The 25,393-nt window shown below is 41.4% G+C and overlaps 2 protein-coding genes across 9 annotated transcripts in view; both read left to right on the top strand.

Moving 5' to 3' along the window:
* Positions 1–21,690, top strand: part of Ccp110 (centriolar coiled-coil protein 110) — a 25,832-nt gene extending 4,142 nt beyond the window's left edge. For 3 of the 5 annotated variants that reach the window (XM_008843881.3, XM_008843879.3, XM_029568669.1), the window contains 13 exons: positions 2,488–2,616; positions 4,984–6,619; positions 9,775–9,902; positions 10,663–10,834; positions 11,573–11,712; positions 12,295–12,411; positions 14,845–14,946; positions 15,168–15,284; positions 15,826–15,899; positions 16,347–16,409; positions 17,007–17,063; positions 17,544–17,629; positions 20,034–20,086. In XM_008843881.3, the coding sequence (XP_008842103.1) occupies positions 2,488–2,616; positions 4,984–6,619; positions 9,775–9,902; positions 10,663–10,834; positions 11,573–11,712; positions 12,295–12,411; positions 14,845–14,946; positions 15,168–15,284; positions 15,826–15,899; positions 16,347–16,409; positions 17,007–17,063; positions 17,544–17,629; positions 20,034–20,086 (2,874 nt within the window). Of the gene's footprint in view, positions 1–2,487; positions 2,617–4,983; positions 6,620–9,774; positions 9,903–10,662; positions 10,835–11,572; positions 11,713–12,294; positions 12,412–14,844; positions 14,947–15,167; positions 15,285–15,825; positions 15,900–16,346; positions 16,410–17,006; positions 17,064–17,543; positions 17,630–20,033 lie in introns of all 5 variants that reach the window. The other 2 variants (XM_029568667.1, XM_029568668.1) reach the window with 2 other exon arrangements.
* Positions 21,691–25,122: 3,432 nt separating this feature from the next.
* The window catches only part of Vps35l (VPS35 endosomal protein sorting factor like), a 126,849-nt gene continuing 126,578 nt past the window's right edge, over positions 25,123–25,393 (top strand). For 2 of the 4 annotated variants that reach the window (XR_003851233.1, XM_008843876.2), the window contains exon 1: positions 25,123–25,223. Coding sequence is in view for 3 of the 4 variants with exons in the window: in XM_008843876.2 (XP_008842098.1) it covers positions 25,123–25,223 (101 nt within the window). In the remaining variant the exon portion in view is untranslated. The remainder of the gene's footprint in view (positions 25,224–25,393) is intronic. The other 2 variants (XM_017800819.2, XM_029568690.1) reach the window with 1 other exon arrangement.

Raw genomic sequence — 25,393 nt, 5'->3', positions numbered from 1 at the left:
TTATTTTTATTTTATGTGTATGCATATATTGCCTGCATGTAGGTAAGTGTAACTGTGTCCTGCAATGCCCTTGGAGATCCGAAGAGGCTGTCGGATCCCCTAGCACTAGAGTTACAGACAGTTGTTAGCTGCCATGTGGGCGCTGGGATTCGAACCTGGGTCTTCTCCAAGAACAGCCAGTATTCTTAACTGCTGAGCCATCTCTTCAGCCCCGACTTATTTTATTTTTTAATTGTGTGTGTATGTGTGTGCGTGTGCATGTGCCTGTGCCTGTGTCTGTGTCTGTGTGTATGTGTTGGGGGTTGAGGGATATATACATATGAGTGTGGCTGCCTGAGGAGGCCAGAGAGAGCATTGGATCCCAGTGAACTGGAGTTACAGGTGATGTGGGTCCTCTGTAATAGCAGTATATACTCTTTTTTTAAAAAAATATTTTTAATTTATTAAAAATAAGAGATGAGGGGAGGGGAAGGAAGGGGAGAGAAATAAGCAAAAAGAAATTAAAAGAAGAGGGTGTCGGATTTTCCTGGAACTGGAGTTAAGGACGGTTTGTAGCTGCCGTGTGGGTGCTGGGAATTGAACCCAGGTCCTCTGCAAGAGCAGTCGGTGCTCTTAACTGCTGAGCCATCTCTCCAGCCCAAGAGCAGTGTGTACTCTTAACCACTGAGCCATCACTCCAGCCCCCTTCATTTATTTTGTAATAACTTTTAAAATCTAAGGAGCCACTGATGTGGCTTGCAGAGAAACGAATGTGAGGTTTATAAACACTTGACAGGATGCCTAATTTTTTAATAATTAGAGAAATGTAATAGAAATGAATTAGCATTTTTGCCTATTAGATTTACAGTGTTCTAATAGGACTTTGTGTTCTTTCATTGTGAGGGAAGTCCATGTTGACTGCACTTTTATCAAGAAAATGAGTTTCACTTATTTTTCAGCAAGCAGTTTGGTAAGGTTTGTCAGAATTTGAAATTGTCTATAACTTTAGGCTCAGCAACTGCATTTTGGAAGAACATCTTAAAATTATAAATGTACTTCAAGAAATATGTATAAGTCATAGCAGCATCATTTAAAATAGCAAGAGAATGACAACCAAGCTAAATATCCATTAATAGTGGACTAATTTAACTAACTTCATTGCATAGCATTTCATACACCGATAGGAAGGACAGTAGATCTCAAGATGTGAGCATGGAAGGTTCTCCATGAGCCATTGCACACAGCCTGTGTCCAGGGCAGCTGGGTAGTGGAGCCTTTGGCCTGGGTTCAAATCACTGTTTTGGCAGTCCCCTGCTAGGTAGAATTTGTGATCCATTACCTTAACTGTTTAATGGGAATACAGATAGTGCCTACCTTATAATGCTGTTTTTGAGGATTATCTATATACATGTAAAATGCTTAGAACACTACCTGGATCACAGGAGGTAGTCAGTATATTTAACCATTTGCAATTTTAGAAAAGAATGGGAGGGGTAAGAGAGTAGAGGTCATAGGGAAGAGATTTATCATCATATACACTTTGGTATTATTTTTTAAATGTCTGTGACCATCTTTTAAACCAGAAACTTAAGAAGTTTTGTTTTGTTTTGGTCTTTTTGAGACAGGGTCTCCCTGTAGCCCTACCTGGCCTGGAACTCATTTTGTAGACCAGGCTGGCCTCAAACTCACAGAGATCCGCCTGTCTTTGCCTCCCAAGTGCTGGATTTAAAGGCGTGTGCTACCAAACCCAACTAAGCTTTGCATCTATTTTTGTTGTATAAGCATTAAGAGAACAGTATTGTTTGACAACATGTTGTAATGAAGGTTGTGAACACGGAAAGGGTGAAAGCTAGTATAGTGACCACCATATTTCTAACACTTAGATTCGATCAAAGATTACATCTTTAGACATTGTCTAAAGGAAGCAAAGAGTGAAATATGTACTGATTTGAAGATTAAAAGTGGAGAAAATAAATGGAGACATTAGAAGTCAGATATTGTCAAATGACAGCCTCAGGGTAATTTTGCCTCTGTCGTTTTAGAGTATTTGAGAAGTGAAGTGGTTTTTTTTCTTTTAATATTATTATTGTTATTATTAATTATTATTTTTGGTCTTTTTGAGACATGGTCTCCCTGTAACCCCAGCTAGCCTGGAACTCGCTATGTAGACCAGGCTGGCCTTGAACTCACAGATATCTGCCTGCCTCTGCCTCTTGAGTGCTGGGATTCAAGATGTGTGCCGTCACACCTGGCTATTAACTTTATTTTTCAATGAGAATAAATTGCATTCAGTGATATGCACAGATCATAAGTGTTAAAGGTCCTGGAGTTTTATTATGTGGGTTACAGCTATGTGACGAACCCACACGAAGCTCTCACATGCTTCATAACAGTGATGCCCCAAACACTTGTCAGAGTTCTTTGCATAAAGTTTCAGTTCTGATTCAAGACATCCTGATTTTATGCTTTTATCATTGAGAAGGAATTAATGTTTATGACATCTTACAGCTTAACATTGAGAAGAGAAAAGAAATGCAGCAAGAAAAGCAGAAAGCACTTGATATAGAAACGAGAAAGCAGATTAATAGGAAGAAAGCTCTCCTGACTCGTGTCCAGGAGATTCTTGAAAATGTTCAGGTATGTCATTCAAACTCTTTTTAAAAAAACAATATTTATTAATTTTATATGTACAATGTTTTGTTTGCATATATGTAAGTGCACCATGTGCATGCAATGCCTGCAGAGGCCAGAAGAGGGTGCTGGATCCCCTGGAACTGGAGTTAAGGATGGTTAGCCACAGTGTGGGTGCTGGGAATCAAACCTGGGTCCTCTGGAAGAACAAGTGCTCTTAACCACTGAGCCATCTCTCTAGTCCCTCAAACTCTTAGATTGTAATTAAGACATGAAGTAAGCATTGATGATAATTTTTCAGAACTGTATCTGCACTTAACTAATTAATTACCAAGTATGCCTTCCTGTTATTTGTGAGTATAGTTTGTGATATTCCATTTCAGTTACTTCAGAGAATCTGTTTGTTTGTTAGTGCTGCCCAGTCCTTGAATCAGAGGGTCCTTAAACAGTGGAGCTATACACCAAATATAATTGCTATTGTCTCTGTCTTATGACTACAGACATTGAATTCCCAGTGTCAAAAATGATACAATTGCCCATTGTAGTTAACCCCTGAACTAATCAGACTATTGAGTAAAGGACTTTCCTCTTATTCTCTGCTAAAGTAAATAACTGCCTTCAAATTATTTGTGGTGAATGTATGTATGTGTGGAAGTTTTGCTCTTAGATATGGAAAATGACATTTCAACTAAGTAGACTTCCCTAGATATATCCCAGACCCAAATTGAAATCACTTCAACAACATCAACACCTTTTGCAATTATTATTTAGGTTAATTTAGATTTGTATAACAGTTTAAGGTCTGAGGGTCATTTCATACTAAAAAGAAAAATGACTTAGATTGAGCAAGAAATAACTGCCATACATAACTGTTTTGCTGGCATTTTCCATAGTCTTTAGGGGTCTGTAGTTTGCCTCTGTGATTCAAACTGGATGACACATATAATATGAACCTCAGGACATGTCCTCCTAATGCTGCCTGTAGAGTAGCATATAGTGTGGGAGGTAGATTTTAATTTTCATATTGTACTAATGTAATAAGTAGTTTTTTGGCTTACTGGGTGTTTCCTATTGTTATTGCAACAAAAATGCCATGCTATTCTTTATCCAATCCACTGAGAAAGATCACATCGATACTAATAGAATATCCTAATGAAATTACAATTGTGTTTAAAAAAGCATGTACAGTGTCAACTCTAACGAACTCCTTATTCAGACAAATGAATTTTATATATTGTAAATAGATTGTGAAGGACTTGTTCATCTATAAAACCTGTGATTCAGTTACAGTTTTAATTTTCTAAATTTTAGCTTGTCTAACTGTGGTACATAAAACATATAGCTGTTGAATATCACAAATGGGGGAATTGTGCAAGATCTTGTATAACAGAATAATCTGTTTTGCTTAAGCCTATGAGCATGTTCATAGATTTGGGGAATGAGCATCCCGTTTGGTTTATTTTAGTCCTGAGGTTATGACTAAATATACCTATATTGTTTGCTGCATAGTGCTTGGAGACCATTATGTGTCTTGGGACTTATAAGGTGGAACAGGAGGGCCATACGGTCCAGGAAAAAAACAAAACAAAAAAATCACTCCAGGTTTTTAGTATTCGTGATAATGCTATAATGATTTCTGCAAACTTGTGTTTTCTGTGGGTCTCTGAGGTGTTATAGTTATTCTAATCCTAAGATGTCAAATGTTTACTTAAAACATAACAGGTTGTCGTTTTAACCAACGTAAGTTAATCTAATTGAATTTGGCTTTGTGAGTTGAGTTCTAAGTTGAAATATTTCTCTTTAAGTAACATAAAGTACATGAACTATTATTTACTGTAAATCTGACTCATCAAGGAAACCTTTGAGTAAGCATGTTTAAAGCAGGAGTCTTACTGAATTATTATTATCATCATTGCTTAACCAATGTCCTAAACAAGCTTGTTTTGCTATAAGAAATCATATATGTAAGACATTTAATTACTTGATATTTATTGCATATATTATTATTGTTAGATGATAGTTGTCTTAGGAGGAATAGTTAGTGATAGTAATAACATATAACCAGAAGCTAAGGAAATTGCTTCTATCCTGAGGTTAAATTGAACATGGATAAATGTGTGTGTGTGTGTTCATATTTATATCTTTAAATAAATAAGCTAAGTTGACCAATAGATTTTTTTTATAGTGGTTTGATCCCCATTTGATAAAGGAAATCCTTCTGTCTTAGTCCCCTGAGTGCTGAGATTATAGGCAGGAACCACCATGCCTTTATAAGAACTCTGAATTATCAGTTTCCAAATTATTTTAGAAAATAATGAAATCAAAGGCTTTTTGTGCATTGGAGAAATACTGATTTTTGAATGTCCTTTTCAGGTTAGAAAAGCACCTAGTGCCAGTGATTTTGATCAGTGGGAGACTGAAACAGTTTACTTTAATCCACAAGTCAGAGACTTGAATGTTCCTGCTATGGTTCCAAACAGCTTGCCAAGCCCCACTGGGTACTCTCCTTCAGTAGAACTTGAAGAGATACCTGGGATTTTGCCTTTGGATAATGAGGACCAACATAAACCAAATGGGATAGACCTGACTGTGGACTCAGAAGGTTCTGATTCTCTGAAGCAGTGTGATGGTCCGAATACCAGTCATGCAGAAAATGAAGCTTCCCCAAAGCTCTCCTCAGCGAGCCCACCAGAGACTCTCATTTCTGATGGTTCCTTGTCAACAAATGAAGAACAGGACTCACCACGGTTGGCTGAAGTCACCTCAGATCCCTACATAATGAGCCTTCAGAACCTTATGAAAAAGTCAAAGGAATACATAGAAAGAGAACAGTCTAGGCGCAGTTTGAAAAATAGTGCAAGGAGTGTTGACGAAAGTCACTCAGACAAAGAAAATGATGCTGCTAAGGCCAGTGACTGTGAGGAGAAAGCCCTGGAGACAGGGAGACACTGTGGTTCAGTTATTCCTGACAAACCAAGCCTTAATAAGTCAAATGTCCTCCTTCAAGGTGCTTCCTCTCAAGCAGGCAGCATGAATATGTCAGTTTTAGCTCATTCTCCTAAAGCAGACCCTCCTGTGCGAACTGGCCCTCCCGCGGTTCCAGATGCTGAGTCAGATTTTAAAGCTAGTCCCACTTTTGTTGCTGAAAATAAAGTTATCAAAAGTCTTACAGGTTCATATGCCAAATTACCTAGTCCAGAACCCTGTATGAGTCCTAAAATGCATCGAAGGCGTTCCAGGCCATCATCAGCATGTCATATACTTATAAATAACCCAATAAATGCCTGTGAGTTAAGTCCAAAGGGAAAAGAACAGGCAGTGGATCTAATTGTTCCAGCCACTGATGAAGCAACACATGTACCTGAAACTGTGCCAGAGTCACCAACTGATTTAACAGGTGTTTGTTTAAGCAAAGTTTATGCTAGCAAAAACATGTCTAAAGTCACAGAAGTTATGGTTGTAGGTAAATCAAGTCAGGTATGTCAGTCTTTAGGAAATCAATTAGAAAATAAAGTTCCTCTTGAGCATGCTGCTGTGGAAAGCCACTTAACTAATGAGAGGGGAGTCCAGAAAGTGAACTGCATGGCAATGTCCAAATTGCATGAGCCATATGCTACCAGTCAGTGTATGGCAAGTCAGAACTTGGGAAGTATATGTGGACTCAAGTCAGCCAGTATGCTAGAGAAAAACTCTTGCAATTTACAAATGGAACTGAATAAATCTTACGATGTGAAAAACCCATCTCCATTACTTATGCAAAACCAGAGAAGCAGAGCACAGACGGACACACCTACGGTGCCCTGTGGAAATGAACAGTTTGTGGATAACAGTTTTGAAAAAGTTAAGCGGAGACTTGATTTAGACATTGATAGCTTGCAAAAAGAAAACTGCGCTTATGTCCTAACAGCTGGAGCAGCTGAACAGGAGAGGCAACATTTGCCAGAAAAAAGAAACCCTAAGGGATGCGTCTACATTAACAAGAACAAGATGTTAGAGTCTAGTACCAAAGGTAAGGCAGCTTCAAGGAAATGGCAACTTTGTTTCAGTATTTCCAATGGACATTTTATGAAGTAAAAACCAATTATAAGGGCACTTAAATTCCTTTGTTTGGCTTTCTTCTTTTTTTTTTTTTTTTGTCTTTTTGAGACAGGGTCTCCCTATAGTCCCAGCTGGCCTTGAACTCAGAGATCCACCTGCCTCTGCCTCCTGAGTGCTGGGGTTAAAGGTGTGTGCCACCATGCCTGGCTTCTTAGGCTTTCTTAAAGGATTCTCACAATTGAATGATGAAGCTTTCACAGTCTTTTTGGTATAGAAAATAGTACTGACACTGAGTTTCAGAAATCTTTTTTTTTTAATTTTATTTTTATTTTATGTGTATTGCCTACATGTATGTAAGTGCTCCCGTGTCGTGCAATGTCCGCAAAGGAGAGAAGAGGCTGTCAGAGCCCCTGGAACTGGAGTTATGGACAGTTGTTAGCTGCCATGTGGGTGCTGGGATTCGAACCTGGGTCTTCTGCAAGAACAGTGTTCTTAACCTCTAAGCAATCTCTTCAGCCCTGAGAAATGGTTTTTACAGGAAACATAGTTTTAATCTAATGTGTTACGAGGTCTTTGGACTATGGATTCTACTGTTTTTGCCAGTTTGCCCTTTGATTTATAATGAGATTTCATATAGTTGTCCCTTTGGTAAACACTTCAGATCAAATTTTTAGGGTATCACAAATAAACCTCTGGCTTATTGATGATTAAAGAATAGTTCTTTATGGATATACATGGTTTCATGTTTCTGTCATACCCAGTTTTGTGCTTTTCTTCATTGTTCTGTTATAATTTATAATTATATGGTAAACACAAATCAAGTAAATTAAGCTTTTTGAACTTAGGGCAAAAATAAATTTAGAACAGAATGCTTAAAACCACCTTTATAAGAGCCTTCAGGGGGCTGGAGCGATGGCTTAGCTGTTCTTCCAGAGGACCAGGGTTCAATTTTCAGCATCCACCTGGTGGCTAACACCTGTCCTTAACTCCAGGTCCAAGGGATCAAACACCCTCTTCTGGCCTCTGAGGGCACCAGGCATGCATGTGGTGCCCTTACATACTTACAGGCAAAACACTCATAAAAATAAATAAAATATTTTTTTTCTTTTAAAAAAGAGCCTTCATAAGTCCATTTGGTACCTGGGGAACCAATTTGAATCCTCCAGGAAGAGAGCCTTACATGGGCGAATGAATGTTGCCTCAGTGAATGCCAGAGGAATGCAAAGCCTGCATGAGGGATGAGGCCAGTCATGGAGGTGGCAGGTGGCCGTTAGAACCAGCAGAGCAGGCAGTGCAGGCAGTCAGGGTGACTGGAGATGCCCACAGCTCCAGTGCATCTTCACTTAGAGAGTTCTTGGGTAGAGCCAGGTGGACTCTTAATGGTGGTGTTGAACCGAGCGGCTGTAATTCTAATGCTTTTCCACTTTCCTTCTATATTAAGAAAAAAAAAATTCCACATGAACAAATGCAACTTGTAGCTGATTAAAACCTTTTTAGGAGGGGCTGGAACGATGGCTCAGTGGTTAAGAGCACTGACTGCTCTTGCAGAGGACCCGGGTTTGATTCCCAGCACCTGCATGGCGGCTACGAACTGTCCTTAACTTCAGTTCCAGGGGAATCCAAAGCCCTCTTCTGACCTCTGCGGCATTGCATGACACAAGTGCACTCACATACACGTAGGCAATACACTCATACACGTAAAATAAAAATAATAAAATATTAAAAAATATTTTTAGGAACAAATTTAGGAAGACTATAGCAGTAGGGCATATCTACTTCAGTACAAATTGTTGGCTGCATATTTGGAGAGACTGCTCCTTTGATGGATCCATGGGTATGTACTTGCTGCAGCTGCATAGTATCTGCTAGGTCAGCACTTCAGAGCGTCTCTCCACTTCCTACTTAGTTAACTTGCATAAACATAATGATTTTTTTTTTTTTTAGTAACTACAATCTGGAATTTAAAGTCTAATCTTTTTTGGAATCTCCAGCTGAGATTTATAACCATCAAAGCAATTTTTGCTTTAAAAACCCAAACGAGGGGCTGGAGAGATGGCTCAGTGGTTAAAAACATTGACTGTTCTTGCAGAAGACCCGGGTTTGAATCCCAGCACCCACATGGCAGCTAACAACTGTCTGTAACTCCAGTTCCAGGGGATCCGACAGCCTCTTCCATCTTCTGCAGACATTGCATGACACGGGTGCACTTACATGCAGACAATACACGCATACACATTAAAAAAACAAAAAAAACAAAAAACCCAAACAAAAGGCTGGGAGATAGCTTAATTAGTAAAGTGCTTCCATGGCAAGCAGGAGGAGTGAGTTTGGACCCCTAGGACCCACATGAAGAGCCCGACAGAATGGCATGCACCTGTGATCCTAGTGTGGGGAGGCAGAGATGGGAGAATCTCTGGAGCCCACTGGCCAGCGAGTGTAGCAGGATGGGTGAGGGTTCAGTGAAAGATTTTTGTCCCAAAAACTAAGGTGGAGCCAGGAGTAGTGATGCACACCTTTAACCCAAGCATTAGGGAGACAGAGGCAGGATGATCTCTGTGAGATCAAGGCCAGCCTGGTCTTCTACATAGTGAGTTCTAGGCCAGGTTGGGCTACAGGGAGATCCTGTCTCAAAAAGCACTCCCCGCCCCCCAAAACCAAGGTGGAGAGCAAGCGAGGAAGATACCGATTTTGACCTCTGGCTTCTACGTGTGCCCACATATGAGCTATGCAATTTTAGGCTGTACACTCATGAGCATAGACATGTGCACATACCACAAACACAAGCAAATACACACAAACAAGCAAAACAGAGATCAAGTTGAAGGATGGGTCAGAAGGTAAATACTGATGAGATGTAATTGAAGACCATGTCTGATCAGACCTTGGAGAGACTTGTGGAGTCTTGGCTCCATTGATCTGTTGAATGAATTGCTCAAGGTGATGAGATGCAGGCCTATCTTTTTTGGTAGCATGAAAGAAGAGGAGGGGCAAATGAGAATGTTTCACACTGGTGAGCCCACTACTCACATGCAAGGGCCGGGAATGCGCTCTGCTCAGAAGCCTGTCATAAAATGTGAGCTCTTAGACTTGCCATGAATTTTCTCAAAGGGACATGTTTCTTTTCAGAAGCCGAGATACTAAAAAGCAAGATGTCAGCTTTTGAAGAAATGCGGAAGAGACTAGAGGAACAGCATGCCCAGCAGTTATCACTCCTCATAGCTGAGCAGGAGAGGGAGCAGGAAAGGCTGTGGAAGGTGAGGAACTGTGATGTGGGGGTAGGCTAGCCATCAGGAGTTGAGATATGGGGTGCGCTAGCCATCAGGAGTTGAGACGTGGGGTGGGCTAGCCATCAGGAGTTCAGGAAACTGAATTTGGGCACTATATATTTTGGTCATTGTTCCCATGAACATCTTAATCTAAGATGCTTTTGATATATGGGTAGTATTTTTTTTGTCAGAATGCGAGGTCTAATATTTAAAGCTTTATCTAAAAGCAATTGAATAATTTATGAAAAGATACTTTATTGAATCCTTAATTCAAATTTCTAATATTTTTAAAGGCATTTATAATAAATAATACACTTTTCAAGAACAATATCATAAGGATACTTGAGTTTTTTTTGTTTTGTTTTGAGACAGGGTCACTCTAGCCCCAACTGTCCTGGAAGTTGCTATGTAGACGAGGCTGGCCATCTTACAGAAATCTGCCTGCCTCTGCTTCCCAAGTGCTGGGGTTAAAGGCATGTAAACCATGCCTGGCAAGATACTTCTTTTGATTGTTGTATCACAATAAACTTAAACTTGACTTAAAAATTAAAAGAAGATAAAAATTTTAAAAGTAAAATCAATTAAACAAGTTGCCATAATTTTATTTGAAGGAGGAAAACTTCAGATAAATAATGTACTGTTAATACCACATATTTTTAGATAAACCTAGAATGACATTATTTGGGGATATAACTAAGGGATCTAACATGTTAAATCTAGCATGTTAAAATAAACTGTTAATCTATAGGAAATAGAAGAGCAGGAGAAGATGTTAAAAGAGAAGAAGGCTGTTACAGCAGAAGTCTCCAGGCTGAACACCAACAGCGCGGTGGAGTTGGAGTGGAGGAGGAGAACTGATTCCGGTTTGCTGGACACAGTGCTGTCTCAAGTGGACTCTTTCCAGACTTCAAACAACTCTGGTGACTATTGAAAAATCCTCACTCTTCTGAAAACTTGTACAGTAAGGTGTTTTATCTGGCACACTGGAAAATCTTACCTTCCTTCTTCAAGTAATTTCGTGCCCATGCCACTCCCATCTGCCAGCTGCTTAGTAGCCAGTGAACAATGGAATGATAGCGGCCTAAGACCGCAGAACAGGTGCTCATGAAAAGAGTACCTGAAGAAGGAAAGTAGGCAGTTGGGCCTGAGCCTGGTCTGTGTTCATTCATGCAGCAGGTGACATGCTCAAGTGAAAAGTGTTGATTATCTCCTTAGTGATCGGGAATTACCTCTAATTCCCCAGTCCCGGTAAGACCTTATCTTCACTATCAATTATCTTGAGATGCCATTTGTCTTGAAATGATCCATCTGGCACAGAAGCTGAACATCCATAAATATTTTAAATTTGCATGTGGATCGGTTTCAGAGGTAGTGGTCATTCTTTTTTTTTTGGCTTTTTGAGACAGGGTCTCCCTGTAGCCCCAGCTGTCCTGGAACTCACTATGTAAACCAGGCTGGCCTTGAACTTACAGACATCCGCCTGCCTCTGCCTCCCGAGTGCTGGATTAAAGACATGCGCCACCATGCCTGGCTTGCCCGTCATTCTTAATGAGTGTCCCAAGTGTTTGTTTGCTGCGGTGTTTGTGTATTCTGATTATATGACATCAAACATGATACTATGTGCTACTGTGAGATACTATTACTATATGTTTCTCTAGGTTTCACAAATTCTGCCATACAATATAGCTTTGGTTCTGCAAGTGAAGCACCATTCTACCTCTGGGGATCACCAACAAGTGGCATGACCAAACTCTCAGTAACAAGGCCTTTTGGAAAGGCCCAAAGTAGGTGGTCTCAGGTGGGCAAACTTGATATATGTCTATGTATTGATTTAGTTTTGTTATTTGTTTTACCTTTTGATTTATTTTTGGTAAGTGGAGGGGGCTACACATGCCACAGGGTGCATGTGGAGGTCAGAGAGCAACTTGGGTCCTCAGGATCAAACTGAGGTTGTCAGGCTTGGTGGCAGGTACCTTTACCCACTGAGTTAGCTCACCAGCCAATCTTAATTTGTTTTTTTTGTTTTGTTTTGTTTTGTCTTGGTTGAGACAAGGTCTCCCTGTAGCCGCAGCTGGCCTGGAACTCACTAACTCTAAAACTCACAGAGATCTGCCTGCCTCTGCCTCCCAAGTGCTGGGATTAAAGGCGTGTGCCACCACGCCCAGCCACTCTTTTATCTGTTTTTTAACAGCTATGTTAGGTGATACACTGAGCATCAGTATTTTTTTTTTTTTTTGCCATGCAGCAAATAGCTAGGTTTTGGTCCATATGAAACTACAAGAGCAAATACAGAGAAGAATTTTAGCTTGTGGTCATAGATGAGAGAAATAATTGACTATGGTGCTGGAGTTCTTAAAACATTGTATCTGATTTCTCCTAGGTTTTTAGTCTAGAAATACAAGCAAAATTTAACAAAATAACTGCTGTGGCAAAAGGATTTCTTACCCGAAGACTTATGCAGACGGATAAGCTAAAGCAGCTTCGGCAAACTGTAAAAGTGAGATTGTTGGAATTGTTTGTTTCCATTTCTGTCTTACTTTCTGTCTTCTGACAGCCAAGTTCAGAATGCAGATCGAATAGTTTCTAGTTATGGTAATTTAGGTAATTTAGTAAGTCTGATTACGTGTATTTTTTTTTTTTTTGCCAGAATTACCCTTTTTAATTAATTTATTTATTTATGTGTGTGTGTGTGTGTGTTTTCCGTGTTCTATGTCCTGTTAGTAGCCCTGATGGAAACTCATTGAGTCCAAAATAAAAAAGTAAAAAAGAAAAAAAAAAAAGCCAAAAAGACATGAGAGCTGAAGAAGGGTTAGTGGGGAAGAAGCGGCAGGGGAGGGGGGCATGGAGTGACAGGAGTGTGCATATTGATGGGAATAGTTTGTACAAGTATGAGAGTAGCATAGTGAAACTCAAGTGTAATTGCTATTACCGTTAAGCACATTTTTTGCAGAAGGAATGAGAGCATAGTAACAAGCACAGTAATACAGTTTATGTGTTAAGCTGGTACAAAGATGAGTTATTGCCATTTAAAGTGCTCTGAGGACTTCTAGTTTTACTTGTTCTGTGACAGAAAACTAGTTGGCAAGGTAGGAAATGAAAAACTACACCCCAAGAGACCACAAAGGAGCAGGCTGGTGAACCGGGCCAGAGGAGAAAAAGCTAGTCAGAGCCCTTTGCCAGTGGTAGGTATGTGGCTGTGCTCTCTGCCAAGAGGCGCATAGGGATACTCAGGTTAATCAGTCTGGGCCCTGGATTAATAGAAGACTCTCACCCCTATAGAGAAAAACAGGCCTGGAGTCCCCTGAAGTCTTTTTCCTTACTTTTATGGCTGAGGGTCTCCTTGGGCCTAGGCAGGCATTTCTTAGCTGTTTCCCATCCAGTCCCTCCAACTCTATATTCTGTGCATTTTACCACAAAGGCCTCTGGCTCTCAGAACATGCACAAGGTGAAGGCAGGGATTGTAGGCCTGCTCTGAGGGAATGTGGTTACAGGAAGCTGCTTTGTGTGTGATAAACTGCAGATATCCCTGTGCTTAATTCACCTTTGTGAATAAAGGTTATTGGCTCTTCTGCTGATGACAACTTGCTCTCAAGAAGGAACTGGTTTAAATGAATTTTGGAAAATGGAAAAAAAAGACTTTCAGCAATATCTCTCGTTTGTTTGTTTATTTGTTTATTTATTTATTTATTTTGAGACAGTAGCCCAAGCTGGCCTGTAATTTACTGTGTAGACCAGGCTGGCCTTGAACTCACAGTGCTGGGATTAAAGGTGTGAACCACCACACCTGGCTTTAATCCCACTCTTGAACAAATGAGGGCACAAATTATCTTCTGCAAAATCTTTCACCTCCTCCCTCTTTCCTCTTCCTTCTTCCCTCGTCCCTCATCCCTCCACCCTCCCTCCATCCTTTGTTGTTTTGAGACAGTCTCAATATGTAGTCCTAGCTGGCCTGGAACTCACTATGTAGACCAAACTGGTCTGGTATTCACAGAGATCTGCCTGCCTCTGCCTCCCGAGTTCTGGGATTAAAGGTCTGTGTTACCACTCCTGGATATTTATTTACTTTTTAAATTTACTTGTGGAGATAGGGCTTCATTCTAGCTTAAGCTAGCCATAAACTCATAGCAAACCTTCCTACTTCAGCCTCCCAAGTGCTGAGATCACAGATGAATCAATAGGCCTGACCTGAGCAGGATCTTAAAGCAGCACAGGCCATTTCAGCTGTCACTTATGTGCTCACACCACCCAGCGATTGCTGTTGTATGTGCCCTCATCCCACCCTCAGAATCTGTGAGTCTTCTGTGAGGCCTCAGCTATGTTATGTTGGCTGCTCACAGCTGACAGCATCTTCTGCCCTCCAGTGTGGTGTGGCCTTCTCCTAAAGGCAGGAGCCCCTCATGGCTGAGAACTGCAGGGCTGGCCCCAGCTGTGTTTGTGTGCTTCCTCATATTCTTCTCCATCACAGTCATCTGCATCTTCATCCTCAGCATCTGCTATTGCAGTGCGCTGCCCCCAGGGCTGATTTATCACTAAGCTCAAATCTGAATCCAGTAATATGGTCAGAGTCATTATCACTGCCTTTTCACTACAGCATAACAGTGCTCTCACAAATGGGCAGTCGAGGCCCCTGGACACCACATTTCAGTGAATGGTGGGGTGTGACCAAGTCAGGCAGCCTTTTCCCATGGAGACAGAGAAACTGCCTATGCAGCATAGCCTCAGTGTTTGGCGCTGCTGCTGGAGTCCCTCGGCCAGGTTGGGTAGCAGGAGGCTTTTGAGAAAGCTCTCTGCAAGTCGGGGGCTCAGCTTTTGGTGTCTTCAGTAATAGTTTATGTCCTTAGTAATTCTGAACTGAGAAAGAGAATAAAAGGAAACTAATGGTCACAGGTCTTCCTAGAAAGCTGCTTGAAGGAGAGTCTCTTTTCTTCAGGACACCATGGAATTCATAAGAAGCTTTCAATCAGAAGCACCTCTAAAGAGAGGCGTTGTATCAGCACAAGATGCTTCCCTTCAGGAAAGAGTGCTAGCACAGGTAAGTGCTGCTGTCCTGAGGGGCTTCCAGGAAACTGACCAGAACCTGATTGGAGGCCTAGAAGTAGAAATTCATATCTCTTCATTTAATCACGACAGTAGGTTTCAATGACAACTGCCATAACCTCTTTCCCTGATTGAAAGAAATGCTCCTAGTATCCACTGTAGTGCTAAATCTGTCATCCTTTAAATGTACACAGTATTTTCTTCTTTTGCACCTAGTTGCGAGCTGCCCTATACGGTATTCATGACATATTCTTTGTGATGGATGCAGCTGAAAGAATGTCCATCCTGCATCATGACCGAGAAGCCCGCAAAGAGAAACTGCTCAGGCAAATGGTATGCATGTGGCTCTGTGGTGGGGCTCTTGTGAGCTCAGGGTAGCAGAGGACCCATGTCGCTCTGCTGACTGCAGTGCCAACCAGCAGTTCTGATGTAGGTGGCTTGCAGGATTGCCAGCAGCACTTAAATCGATGGGGAGATAGATCTAAAAGAATTACATCGTGAAAGAGTCACGCAGTGCGCTGCCCTTGCAGTTTGGAGTTGAGCCTCGAGTGTTTTGCTCAGGAGACTCCTGAAGAACTGTCAGCTGTTCCCAATGGCATTTTCTTGTCAGTCTCATATGCATTTTCTCTCTCTGAAGTCAGAAAAGAGGCTCAAAGGTCATTTTAAATACAACATATCAGAGTTATGGCAGTCTCACACACAATAATAATAAACAAACATAAAACAGTGATTTAAACATGAAGTTTTTAGAATCAGGTTGCATTAATCAGAAAGGAAAAGTGAGTGTGAATGTTAGTTAAGCGATTGGGCCCTTCATGTTTGGTACAGTGGCATTTTTGTGCTAGTCAGCCTGCTGTTCCATTTGTGCTTAAAGGACAGAATGAAAAGCCCGAGGGTGGCGCTCTCAGCTGCAACACAGAAGTCGCTGGACAGGAAGAAGTTCATGAAGTAAGTTCTTGTCATATTAGTACCAGCCAGTTAACATTAACCATCCGTTGGTCTGTTTGTATGCTCAGATAAGAGATAAACAAGTTAGCTTTCCTGTGACTGAGCTATAGAAATCCCCCTTTTAATAAAATAGATATTTGTTAAAGTCAGGTGATAAAAAGCTGATTCATCTTTTGATAAATGTATAAATTTATCAGCATTCAACTTATATAACTGATAAGCCAACCAAACCATCTCAACAGTTAGTCCTGTTTGATGTTTAATTTTTTGTCATTTAAGTATATCGCCCTGGCATCTTAAAGCTTTCCTGGGGCAAAAGCTCAATAGGAAGTATATTCTAGAAAGTATCTTTCAAAATGCCCACTTCTAAATGTTCATCTGTGATTTGTAAGCTTTTTTTCCTCCCATCTCTGAATACGTTCTGTCCTTATTTTTATATTGTGTTAGAGCTGCTGAAATGGGAGTGCCAAATAAGAAATTTCTGGCTAAGCAAAATCCTTCAGAAACAAGGTGAGAAAAATTAGTTCATCTCAGTGAGAGGCTTTTTTTTTTTTTTAAAGAAAGTTTTATGCATTCCAAACTTGCTCTTCTTAGCTTTGTTCTACTGCATCATAGGTTACTCTTGCCCAGCTGGAGGAACTCAGGCTCCGGTCCTTCTGATGCCTGGTTCTATTCCTGGCCACATGTTGGGTCAGACGTTCCTGGTGCTGTTCATAGGACAGGCCATCTCTATAGAAATTTAAGACTGACGTGTCTTGAGTTCAGACCAGGAGATCTTTGGTACTTGTTTAAAAACCTTAGGAAGCTAACTTAGTACTTACGACTTGTTTTCCACTCATAAAGTGAATGGCTTTTGTAAGGCATATAAGTAAATTTTCTAAAAGCATAAGGGTTTTTGCATATGTTGGACATTGTTTTCCCACTAAAAACCTAAGGTCTGAGCTAAGGTAAGCCAAATAGGAATACCAGATTAATAATACACCTCAGTCGGTCTGCTATGTCTTTGGTAGTATACAGGCCATGTCCTCTTTCATCCATTGAAGGAAAGTGAAGTGGCAAAATAGAATTTGTCTTTTTGAATTAATTTTGTATTTAATTTGTCAACAGAGTTCTTCAGCCAAACCAAGGACAGAACGCGCCTGTTCATAGGCTACTTAGACAAGGGTAAGAATGCCGCACACGTGGGGATTTAAAAATTCAAGTCAGGGTTAGTGTTGAGAGGGAAAAATAATGATGCTGATTTTTGCAGAAAGAATAACTTTTCCACATGTGGTATTTTGTATAGCATTGAGAAGATCTTTGACGTTCTGTCTGCCAAGATAGCTCTCTGTATACTGCTGTGTGACATATTTTAGTTACCATCTTATGTTGGAATGCTTAAACTTTTCACTTCATACCATCGTACTCATTATATATCTTTAAATATTCATACAGTGAGTTTAGCCTCACTAAAGTGATTCTCCAACCAAGTGTGAACCCCGCTTAGTCTCCTGCCAGAAAAAGAATAGCCCTCCTTATTGCATGCCTGAGACCTGGGTTCTTTGCAAACTCACTTATACTGTAATAGCTGATGCAGTGTGGTTGTTTTCTCTGAAGTTTAGACCTCAATGCAAGTGACTTATTAATTTTTTTATATTTAATTAGAACCCCTAAGACATCAGTGAAGGGGGTTGTGCAAAATAGACAGAAGCCTTCACAGAGCAGAGTGCCTAACAGAGCGCCTGTGTCAGGTGTGTAGCAATCGATCCCTGGAGCCCATTCAACACGGGATGTGCACAAGCTGCCCCGTGACTCAGGCTACACTCATGGGACCTGCAGTCTTCCTTGCCACCATAATTTTGGCATATTCACAAACATTCCTAGTTGTGGCCTTTGTCTTCGTACTTTGCGACACGCCAGGAAATCCTGAGAGCTGTGCTACCAATCTTGGTGTCTGTAGTAATTCTATGGCGAACACTGTATTTTTGTATTCTAAAGGTTTTATACAATCATCCAGGCTTACTCAGAAACCTTTTAATAAAGGAGTAGAAGACACCATCTGATGTCCAAATCTATGTGGGTCTGTTCAGCCCTGAGGCAGTGTGTCAGCCAGGAATATTTGTATCTGCACATGATCACAAAATCGCCAGTGAATATGCCAGGGGTGTGGGAGGGAGTTTCAGTTTTCTGCTCTGGAAGAAGCCTGAGCTAACTATCCTGTTTTCCATTTGAGGATAAGAGCAAAGCTAAAACATGTGTTTTAAAATTCGATTTATGGTGGCAAGAAGACAAAATCAATCTTGAGCTAATCCAAAGCTCTTAACCAAGTGTTCTAATATTTTTTTCTATATCTTGGTTAAGACATTTTGATTAAGCTCACTGAAAACTTTTACAATGCTGTGCTTTCACCGTACTGTTTTCTAAACACTTAAAGACAGCTGGAGTCACCAGACAGTGAAGACTAGCCCTTTACTTAATTCTAATCTCCCCATTAATAAACAGGCAAATTTTATAATTATAGTAGTGGTTTCTTCTAAGTTAGAAGAGAGCAAACACTACTATATTATGTAATTTTGTTGTTAGGTAAATTTCCATGTTACCACCATTTGTTCACATAGAGTCCAAGAGGGAACAAGTTAGTAACTTTGAGCTGATTGCTGACCTTTTGCATGTATGTTGTGAACATTATTCATAATGTCACATATTTCTAGGGTAATTTACAAGATCCTCTTGAATCGCTCTGAGTGATGGTCAGTGGATAGCCTGCTTACTCCAGAGGCTGTCACAATCAGCCTGATTTGTAAGAACTTTGACCAAGCCTCAGCTCTGTGGTTTGTGATATTATGTGAGGTTTGAGCTGTTTTTGGTTTTTCCCATGTTGATGCTATATATTGTGATAGATCCTAGGTGGCTGGAAAATCATTTCGGAGTAATTCCTGTCTTGGCCAGTAGTGTCGGCTTGCCACAGTCACTGCTCTCCATGTCCTTTGCTCATGCATCTCATCTCCATGGTGTGTCACTTGTGGGTCTGTGAGCAAGGTGGCAAGTGGCCACCGAGTAGTCCTCAGCACAGCTAATAATGTGTTACGAAGCTTGGTTTTTTTTTTTTTTTTTTTTGGTCTTTTTGAGACAGGTCTCCCTGTAGCCCCAGCTGGCCTGGAACTTGCCTTGTAGACGAGGCTGGCCTCGATCTCACAGAGATCTGCCTGCCTCTGACTCCCAAGTGCTAGGACTAGAGGCCTGTACCACCATGCCTGGCAAATATAATTAGCTCTTGAATAAACATGTATAATTTATATGTTTCTAAACAAATAAAAATTACTGTTTTTCTAAAGGTGTATTAATATATGAATGTACAGACATTTGAATGAAAGCACAGAATTTTATTCTTACATAAACTGAGATTTGACATACTGACCAACTAAAATGCTAACTATGAATCCATCATTGCTCTTAAAAATATTAGTTTACCCTGGCAGATTTCTAATGTCATAGGTTATATTTTAAATAGATTTGAAATTATGCTTGGATCTGTCTACATGGGGATTTTATTAGTAAATCAATTTATAGAAAACTACTGTAGTTTGGTTTTGGAAGGGAGAAGTTCTCACTATAAAGCACAGGCTGGCCTTCAATTTAGGATCTTCTGTGCAGCCTCCCCAGTGAGAATTAGAGGTGTGAGCTCCATATCCAGCTCCAAAACTCATCTTTGTTATGACAGAGAATCTTACTCTAAGACTGAGGCAGAGTTTTCAAGTGCTAAAGGAGAAATATTTACAGTTTTCACAAACTAAACTTCAATCTCTGATGCCATGTTTTAAAAAACCCATTTCCTCACTTGGTGTTATGTGCTTGAGAGCGGGTGTGCAGTGAAGTTCAGAAGCTCTGGCCGGAGCAGAGAGGGGGCAGGTTATGCAGATGGGGGAAGGAAGGTGCACTTGAGCTGAGACCCAAGCTGTGCTCCTAGCTGTTAGCTGAGGCACCTGGTCATCCATGTCTCAGTTCTATTGTCCTTAAAAAGAGAGGAGCAGTTTCTCCCTCAGAGTTAAGTATAACTGTATATTGCTTAGCTCCATGCCTGGTAAATAGTCAGCACTCATTAATGATTGCCTAGAAAATTTCTAATCTTGAGAAATAATATTTCTCTATTTTCAGGAGCATATGCAGGAAAAATCCAAAGAAAGCGGCCAAATGTTGCGACAATTTAAGAAGACAACATTCATTAGGATGAAGTGGGGTGGGGTATGTGTGCTGTTACCCATATGATGTTCCCTGTCCAGGACTTATCACTTAACCCTGGACTCTGTCTACACAGGCAAAGTGATGTCAAGGCTGAGCAGTTAATCTGTATAATTTAGTAGTCTGGCTAATTCCTGCCCCATTTTCCCATTATGGGGAATGATACTTAGCATTAAGTAATTGCCTGGTCTCCGCTTAGCTCATATAAACATATTGTGTGTGTCCAGAGGTCTACAGACACTTTTTATTTTATTTATTTTTTTTGAGCTGAGGACTGAACCCAGGACCTTGGACTTGGTAGGCAAGTGCTCTACCACTGAGCTAAGTCCCCAGCCCCCAGACACCCTTTTTATAAACATAAAAGGACATTTGGACTTACTTTTGCAAAATATTGAAAATATGTCACCAATTGTAAATTAGCACTAAAACCTAAATTTCATTCATGACTACATATTGATTGCTGAATCTGATAGACAAATTACTGTTTTAGTCAAAGGGAAAGTATTGCAGAGTTTGTTTTTCTCCGTTTCTACAATTTGAAACACTCAAGATTCCATATTCTTTGACTTGCAGTACAGCCTCATAGGATAAAACAGTTGCCATACTAAATCCCACACAGCAGTCACATGCAGGCAGAAGCACACATTCCTGTGGACAACTAGTTGTCTTACAGAAATGTTAGGTTGTGTGTATGTTACTGCTAGAAATAGGTAGATGGGATTCTAAGAGCTTTCTTGGAAGGTGGCAAGTTTGGAGAAGGAGCACAGTCTTTGTAAATGTAGCATCTGTGAAGGATGGTAACATCCAGTTCTGGAAATGGGCAGCACGGAGCATGCAGCTGATTTCTGCTTAGTCTGTATATTTTAGTTCTCCATAATCTTTTTCTAGCATGCTAAACAGGAGAAAATAAAGGGCTATTTAATAAGAACTCCAGATTTCATATAGCGTGGTAATGTTGCCTAGTTAAAAATCTGCAGTACTTAAAGGCACCGAGGTATATGGCTTTTCATTACTAACATATTCATTAAATGCACCAACCAACAAATGTTACCAAGACAACATGATTTTATGAAAAAGAATGTTATTTGTCATGTAATTCCAAAAGGGCTTTGTGCTTCTTACATAAATTGGGACTGTCTATTTAATGTTTTTAACTTGAACTTTGAAGAGACTAGTTTTTGAGAATGCAGCCTGTTATATTCTCAGTGTTCTTTTAAGAACTGGGAGATAAAGATTGCTTTCTCTGATTTTCTATTTTATTTGAGATTTAGCTTTTATACCCTGCTGGAGTTACAAAATAATACCTACTCTGGCTATAAACTTGATTTTCTTATTGAAACTTAACCATTTATTGAACCAGAAGATAAGGAGCAAGTCAAAACAGTCCAGGTTCCCAACTTTTTACTTGTAGGAAAGGTGTACCAAATTGTTATCTTTCAAATATAATAAACTGTGCTTTATTGTTCTGAAAACTCAGGATACCACTTACTCATAGCATTGTGAGCCCTTCAGTAAGAAGGAGGAGTTAACCGTTTTGTGTTTGTTAATACAAATTAGTTAAAGAAAATTATAAGTTTTGGAAAAAGTAACAACTACTTTTAGACTAAAGATGAGAAACTGGAGTGTATATTGCTTTTTGACTTTTTTTTTATTTCAAGGTAAAAGTTTGTTTTATATTTGAATGTTCACAGCTTTCTCTCAGAAAAGTGCCAGACACTGTTTTGTGCTTTTGATGAAGTTTTATTTATATATGTTATTTTTATTATTTTTACTTTGACTGGAATGTCTATTAATGTAAATTGTATTTATTTTTATACTTTGATTTTCACTAGTTTTGCTTCTAGACAAAAGGCAAAATAAACTTTTCATCTGAAGGAAATATAGTTGGATTTTGTTTAAAGCCAAGAAAAAAGATGTCTGGGGAATAGATACAGAAGACTATGTGGTCCAAAGAGTGTCTAAGATGGCCGCCTTCACAGCTTACAGTCCTATGACAGGCACACTCTTGTGTGACTGGACAGCTGTGAAGTCCTATGACAGGCACACTCCTGTGTGACAGTGTCTAAGATGGCCGCCTTCACAGCTTATGGTCTTACGAAAGGCACACTCTTGTGTGATTGGACATCTGTGAAGTCCTATGACAGGCACATTCTTGTGTGACGTTGTCTAAGATGGCCACCTTCACAGCTTACAGTCCTATGGCCCTAAGACAGGCACATCCATTTGTAATAGGTGGCCTTTCCCAGTGCTTGGCCTCACCTTTGAGTACTGTCTTTGCTTAGGAGCTAGACACCTGCAGCCACCCAGTAGAGAGGCAGAGGACAGAGGGAATGTTCCAGTGGATGCTCACAGTGAGGCCTTGCATGTTAAGAGCCCTGATGTTAGTCCCTGTTCTCTAGTGTGAACATAGCAAAAGGCCCTGGTTGTCACCTGTTGCTGAAATGTGTTTAGTCATCTGCAAGTCTGAGTGGGAGAGCCACTCGTGTTCCTCTGGCCACTCCTCACTCACATCTACTTCCTGTGCTAGCAGTGGTGATGACCTGCCATCATTGCTGCTCCTGAATTGTCAGAAGTAGGTGTACTGGTTTTAAGATCGAAGGGCCATCCTGGAGATGAAGGTCCTTGTTTCCATGAGAGGTCATTTTCCCATGAGCAGCCTCCAGGCCACCCTCAACCCCCAATGACAAGTAAACAGTTCTAAAAGCAAACAGGGCTAAGGATGTAGCTTAGTTGGTACAGTGGTTGCCTAACTTGCATCAAACCCTGGGTTCTATCCCTAGCACCATATAAATCACCCATGTAGAGTCTAAAACCTTAATAAAGGAGCCCTTGGGATGTGCTGAGATCCCATCCTTAGGCTCTAACAACAACTCTAAGGGCAAGAATTGTTATCTGATCTATCATGTATCAGTTTTTCAAAAAACCTTAAAAATTTGAAGCTGGGATGGGAGATGGCTAAGTGGGTAAAGAGATTGCTGTGGAAACACGAACATCTGAATTTAAATCCCCAAAACCCAGGAAAAAGCCAGACACAGCAGGGCTTGTATCTGTAACCCTATGGGTGGGACAGTGACAGGCAGATCCTTGGGGTTTGCTGGCCAGCCAAGCCAGTCTGAAAGTGAGCTTAGATTTAGTGAAGTACACTATGTTGGAGAGCAACAGAGACAGACACCAGACATTGACCTCTGACCTCCACATGCCCACACATGGGCAAGCATACCTGTGTATACACACGTGCATACAATCACACACAATTAGAATCTGGGTGCAGTGGCTCATGTCTGCAATCTTAGCACCCAGGTGGCCATGGCAGGAGGATCACTGTGAATTCAGGGCCAGCCTAAGCTCCAGAGTGAGACCTGTCTCAAAACAACAAAAACCAATTAGACCTGCTCTCCACTCAGAGCTTCATGACCCTCAGCACTCTGGTGTCTTGACATTGAGAGATGCCACACAACCCATGGTTGGGAGACTCCTTTAGTTATTCATCCCTTCCAGAAACTTAACCCATTTCATGCCAGCTCCCCATTATCTGTTTCATACACAAGATGGACTGGATCTGGCAGTCCATACCATACCTTTTGAGTTACATGGTGCCTCTCCACCCCCAACTGCTACTGTCTCTTGCAAAGGGGCTACCACCAGCAGTGTCTCCTTAGACCATGCTAGAAATGATCAGATGCACCTTCCCAGAGCCTGCATTTTACCATTCCCCAGGCAAGAGGTAAGGGAGCTGCTCTGCTCTGCCATAGATTGCAGTCAGCTGCTAGCTCTGAAAACAAAGTCCACAGGACAACAGCCTGATACTTTCCCCTGCCACATAAAGTGCTGCTGAGCGCTGACCATGACACAGGGATTTTATAATCTCATTTCTCCTAACCGCAAGCTACCCTAATTTCACGGAGGAAGAAACTGGGACCCTGCATAACTCTGTCATAGTAGAAAGTATACTCAATTGCCTTTTCCAAAACTCTTTAAGAAGGTGGTTTTCTAGGGAAAGTGAGGAGCAGACACTGCCTTGCAACATCTCAAGTAATTTCACTGGCTGGCTGCAGTTAATGTTTGAATCCCAGCTCAGGTCTGGGCGCCGTCAAATGCTTTTGAGCTTCTGTTTTCCAAAACCAGGAGATCAGTGGTGGTTAGTCCAGAGGTTTGTAGCCAGAGGGGCTTGCAAAGAGTTCAGCACTCTACCATACACACACACACACACACACACACACAGACACACACACACACACAGAGAGACACACACACAATGCATTTAGAAAACTATCAGTTATTGGATTCGTACATCTTTTTGTTGTTATTTTGAGACAGGGTCTCACAACGCAGCCCTGCTGACTTGGAACTCACTGTGTAGAGGAGGCTGGCCTCAAACTCATCTTCCAGGAACAGCAAAGTTTTGTGGTCAAGATTGGGGTGAAACGTTAACCCCAGTTTCCCCATTTGGTTTAACTGCAGTTCAGTTGCAGTTAATCATCCTCGGACCTAGGTTGTCCTGAGAAGAGAATGCCCAAAGTGTCTCATTCCAAGGAAACAGAGACCCACGCCAAACAGAGAATTAGCTGCAAAATCTGCAGGTTGTTCCTCCGCAGGGGTGTTATGTGTACACGCTTATCTGTCACTAGAGGGCGCAGGTGTGCTAAACTGCCAGCCCGAACTCTGCCCTTCACAATCATGGCGCCGGCGGACCATGGAGCCTGCGTTCTGCAGAGCTGCAACTGCCCCTCACAATCATGGCGGACGAACGCGCCTACGTTCGGGTGGCGGAAGTTGCCCCTTTCAATTATGGCGGATAAAGAAATCTGAGTCTTTAGGATGGAAGTTTCCCTTCACAATCATGGCGGACGACCGAGCCCGCGTTCAGCAGGGAGGAAGTTGCCCCTCACAATCGTGGTGGACAACGAAGCCTAGGTCTTCAGGGCGGAAGTTTGCCCCTTACAATCATGGCGCCAGCGGAGGACCAAGCCTGGACTATGCCTGAAGGCAGTTGCCCCTCACAATCATGGCGGCCACGGCGGGGCGGGGCTTGCCTGGGTGTGAGAAAAGGGCTGGCGGCCTCAGAACAGAGGATCATGTGACTGGGAAGATGGCTGTCTTTCCCTGGTAAGGAGGAACCGGCGAGTGGCTTCGGGAGGGGCTCCGTGGTGGTGTTGGGGGTCTCTGCGGAGTGGGCTGCCCCCCACCCGGGGCCGTCGGGAGCACGCAGAGGTTCCCGGCGGCCTGCCCCTCCCTGCGCCTTCCGCAGCGCCTCTTCATCCCTTTTCCCAGGGAAG

Source organism: Nannospalax galili, unplaced genomic scaffold (assembly GCF_000622305.1).
Source record: "Nannospalax galili isolate Female #2095 unplaced genomic scaffold, S.galili_v1.0 scaffold381, whole genome shotgun sequence".
Classification (NCBI taxonomy): domain Eukaryota; kingdom Metazoa; phylum Chordata; class Mammalia; order Rodentia; family Spalacidae; genus Nannospalax; species Nannospalax galili.
The sequence above is the reverse complement of the archived record's forward strand: the minus strand, read 5'-3'. Positions and strand labels throughout refer to the sequence as shown.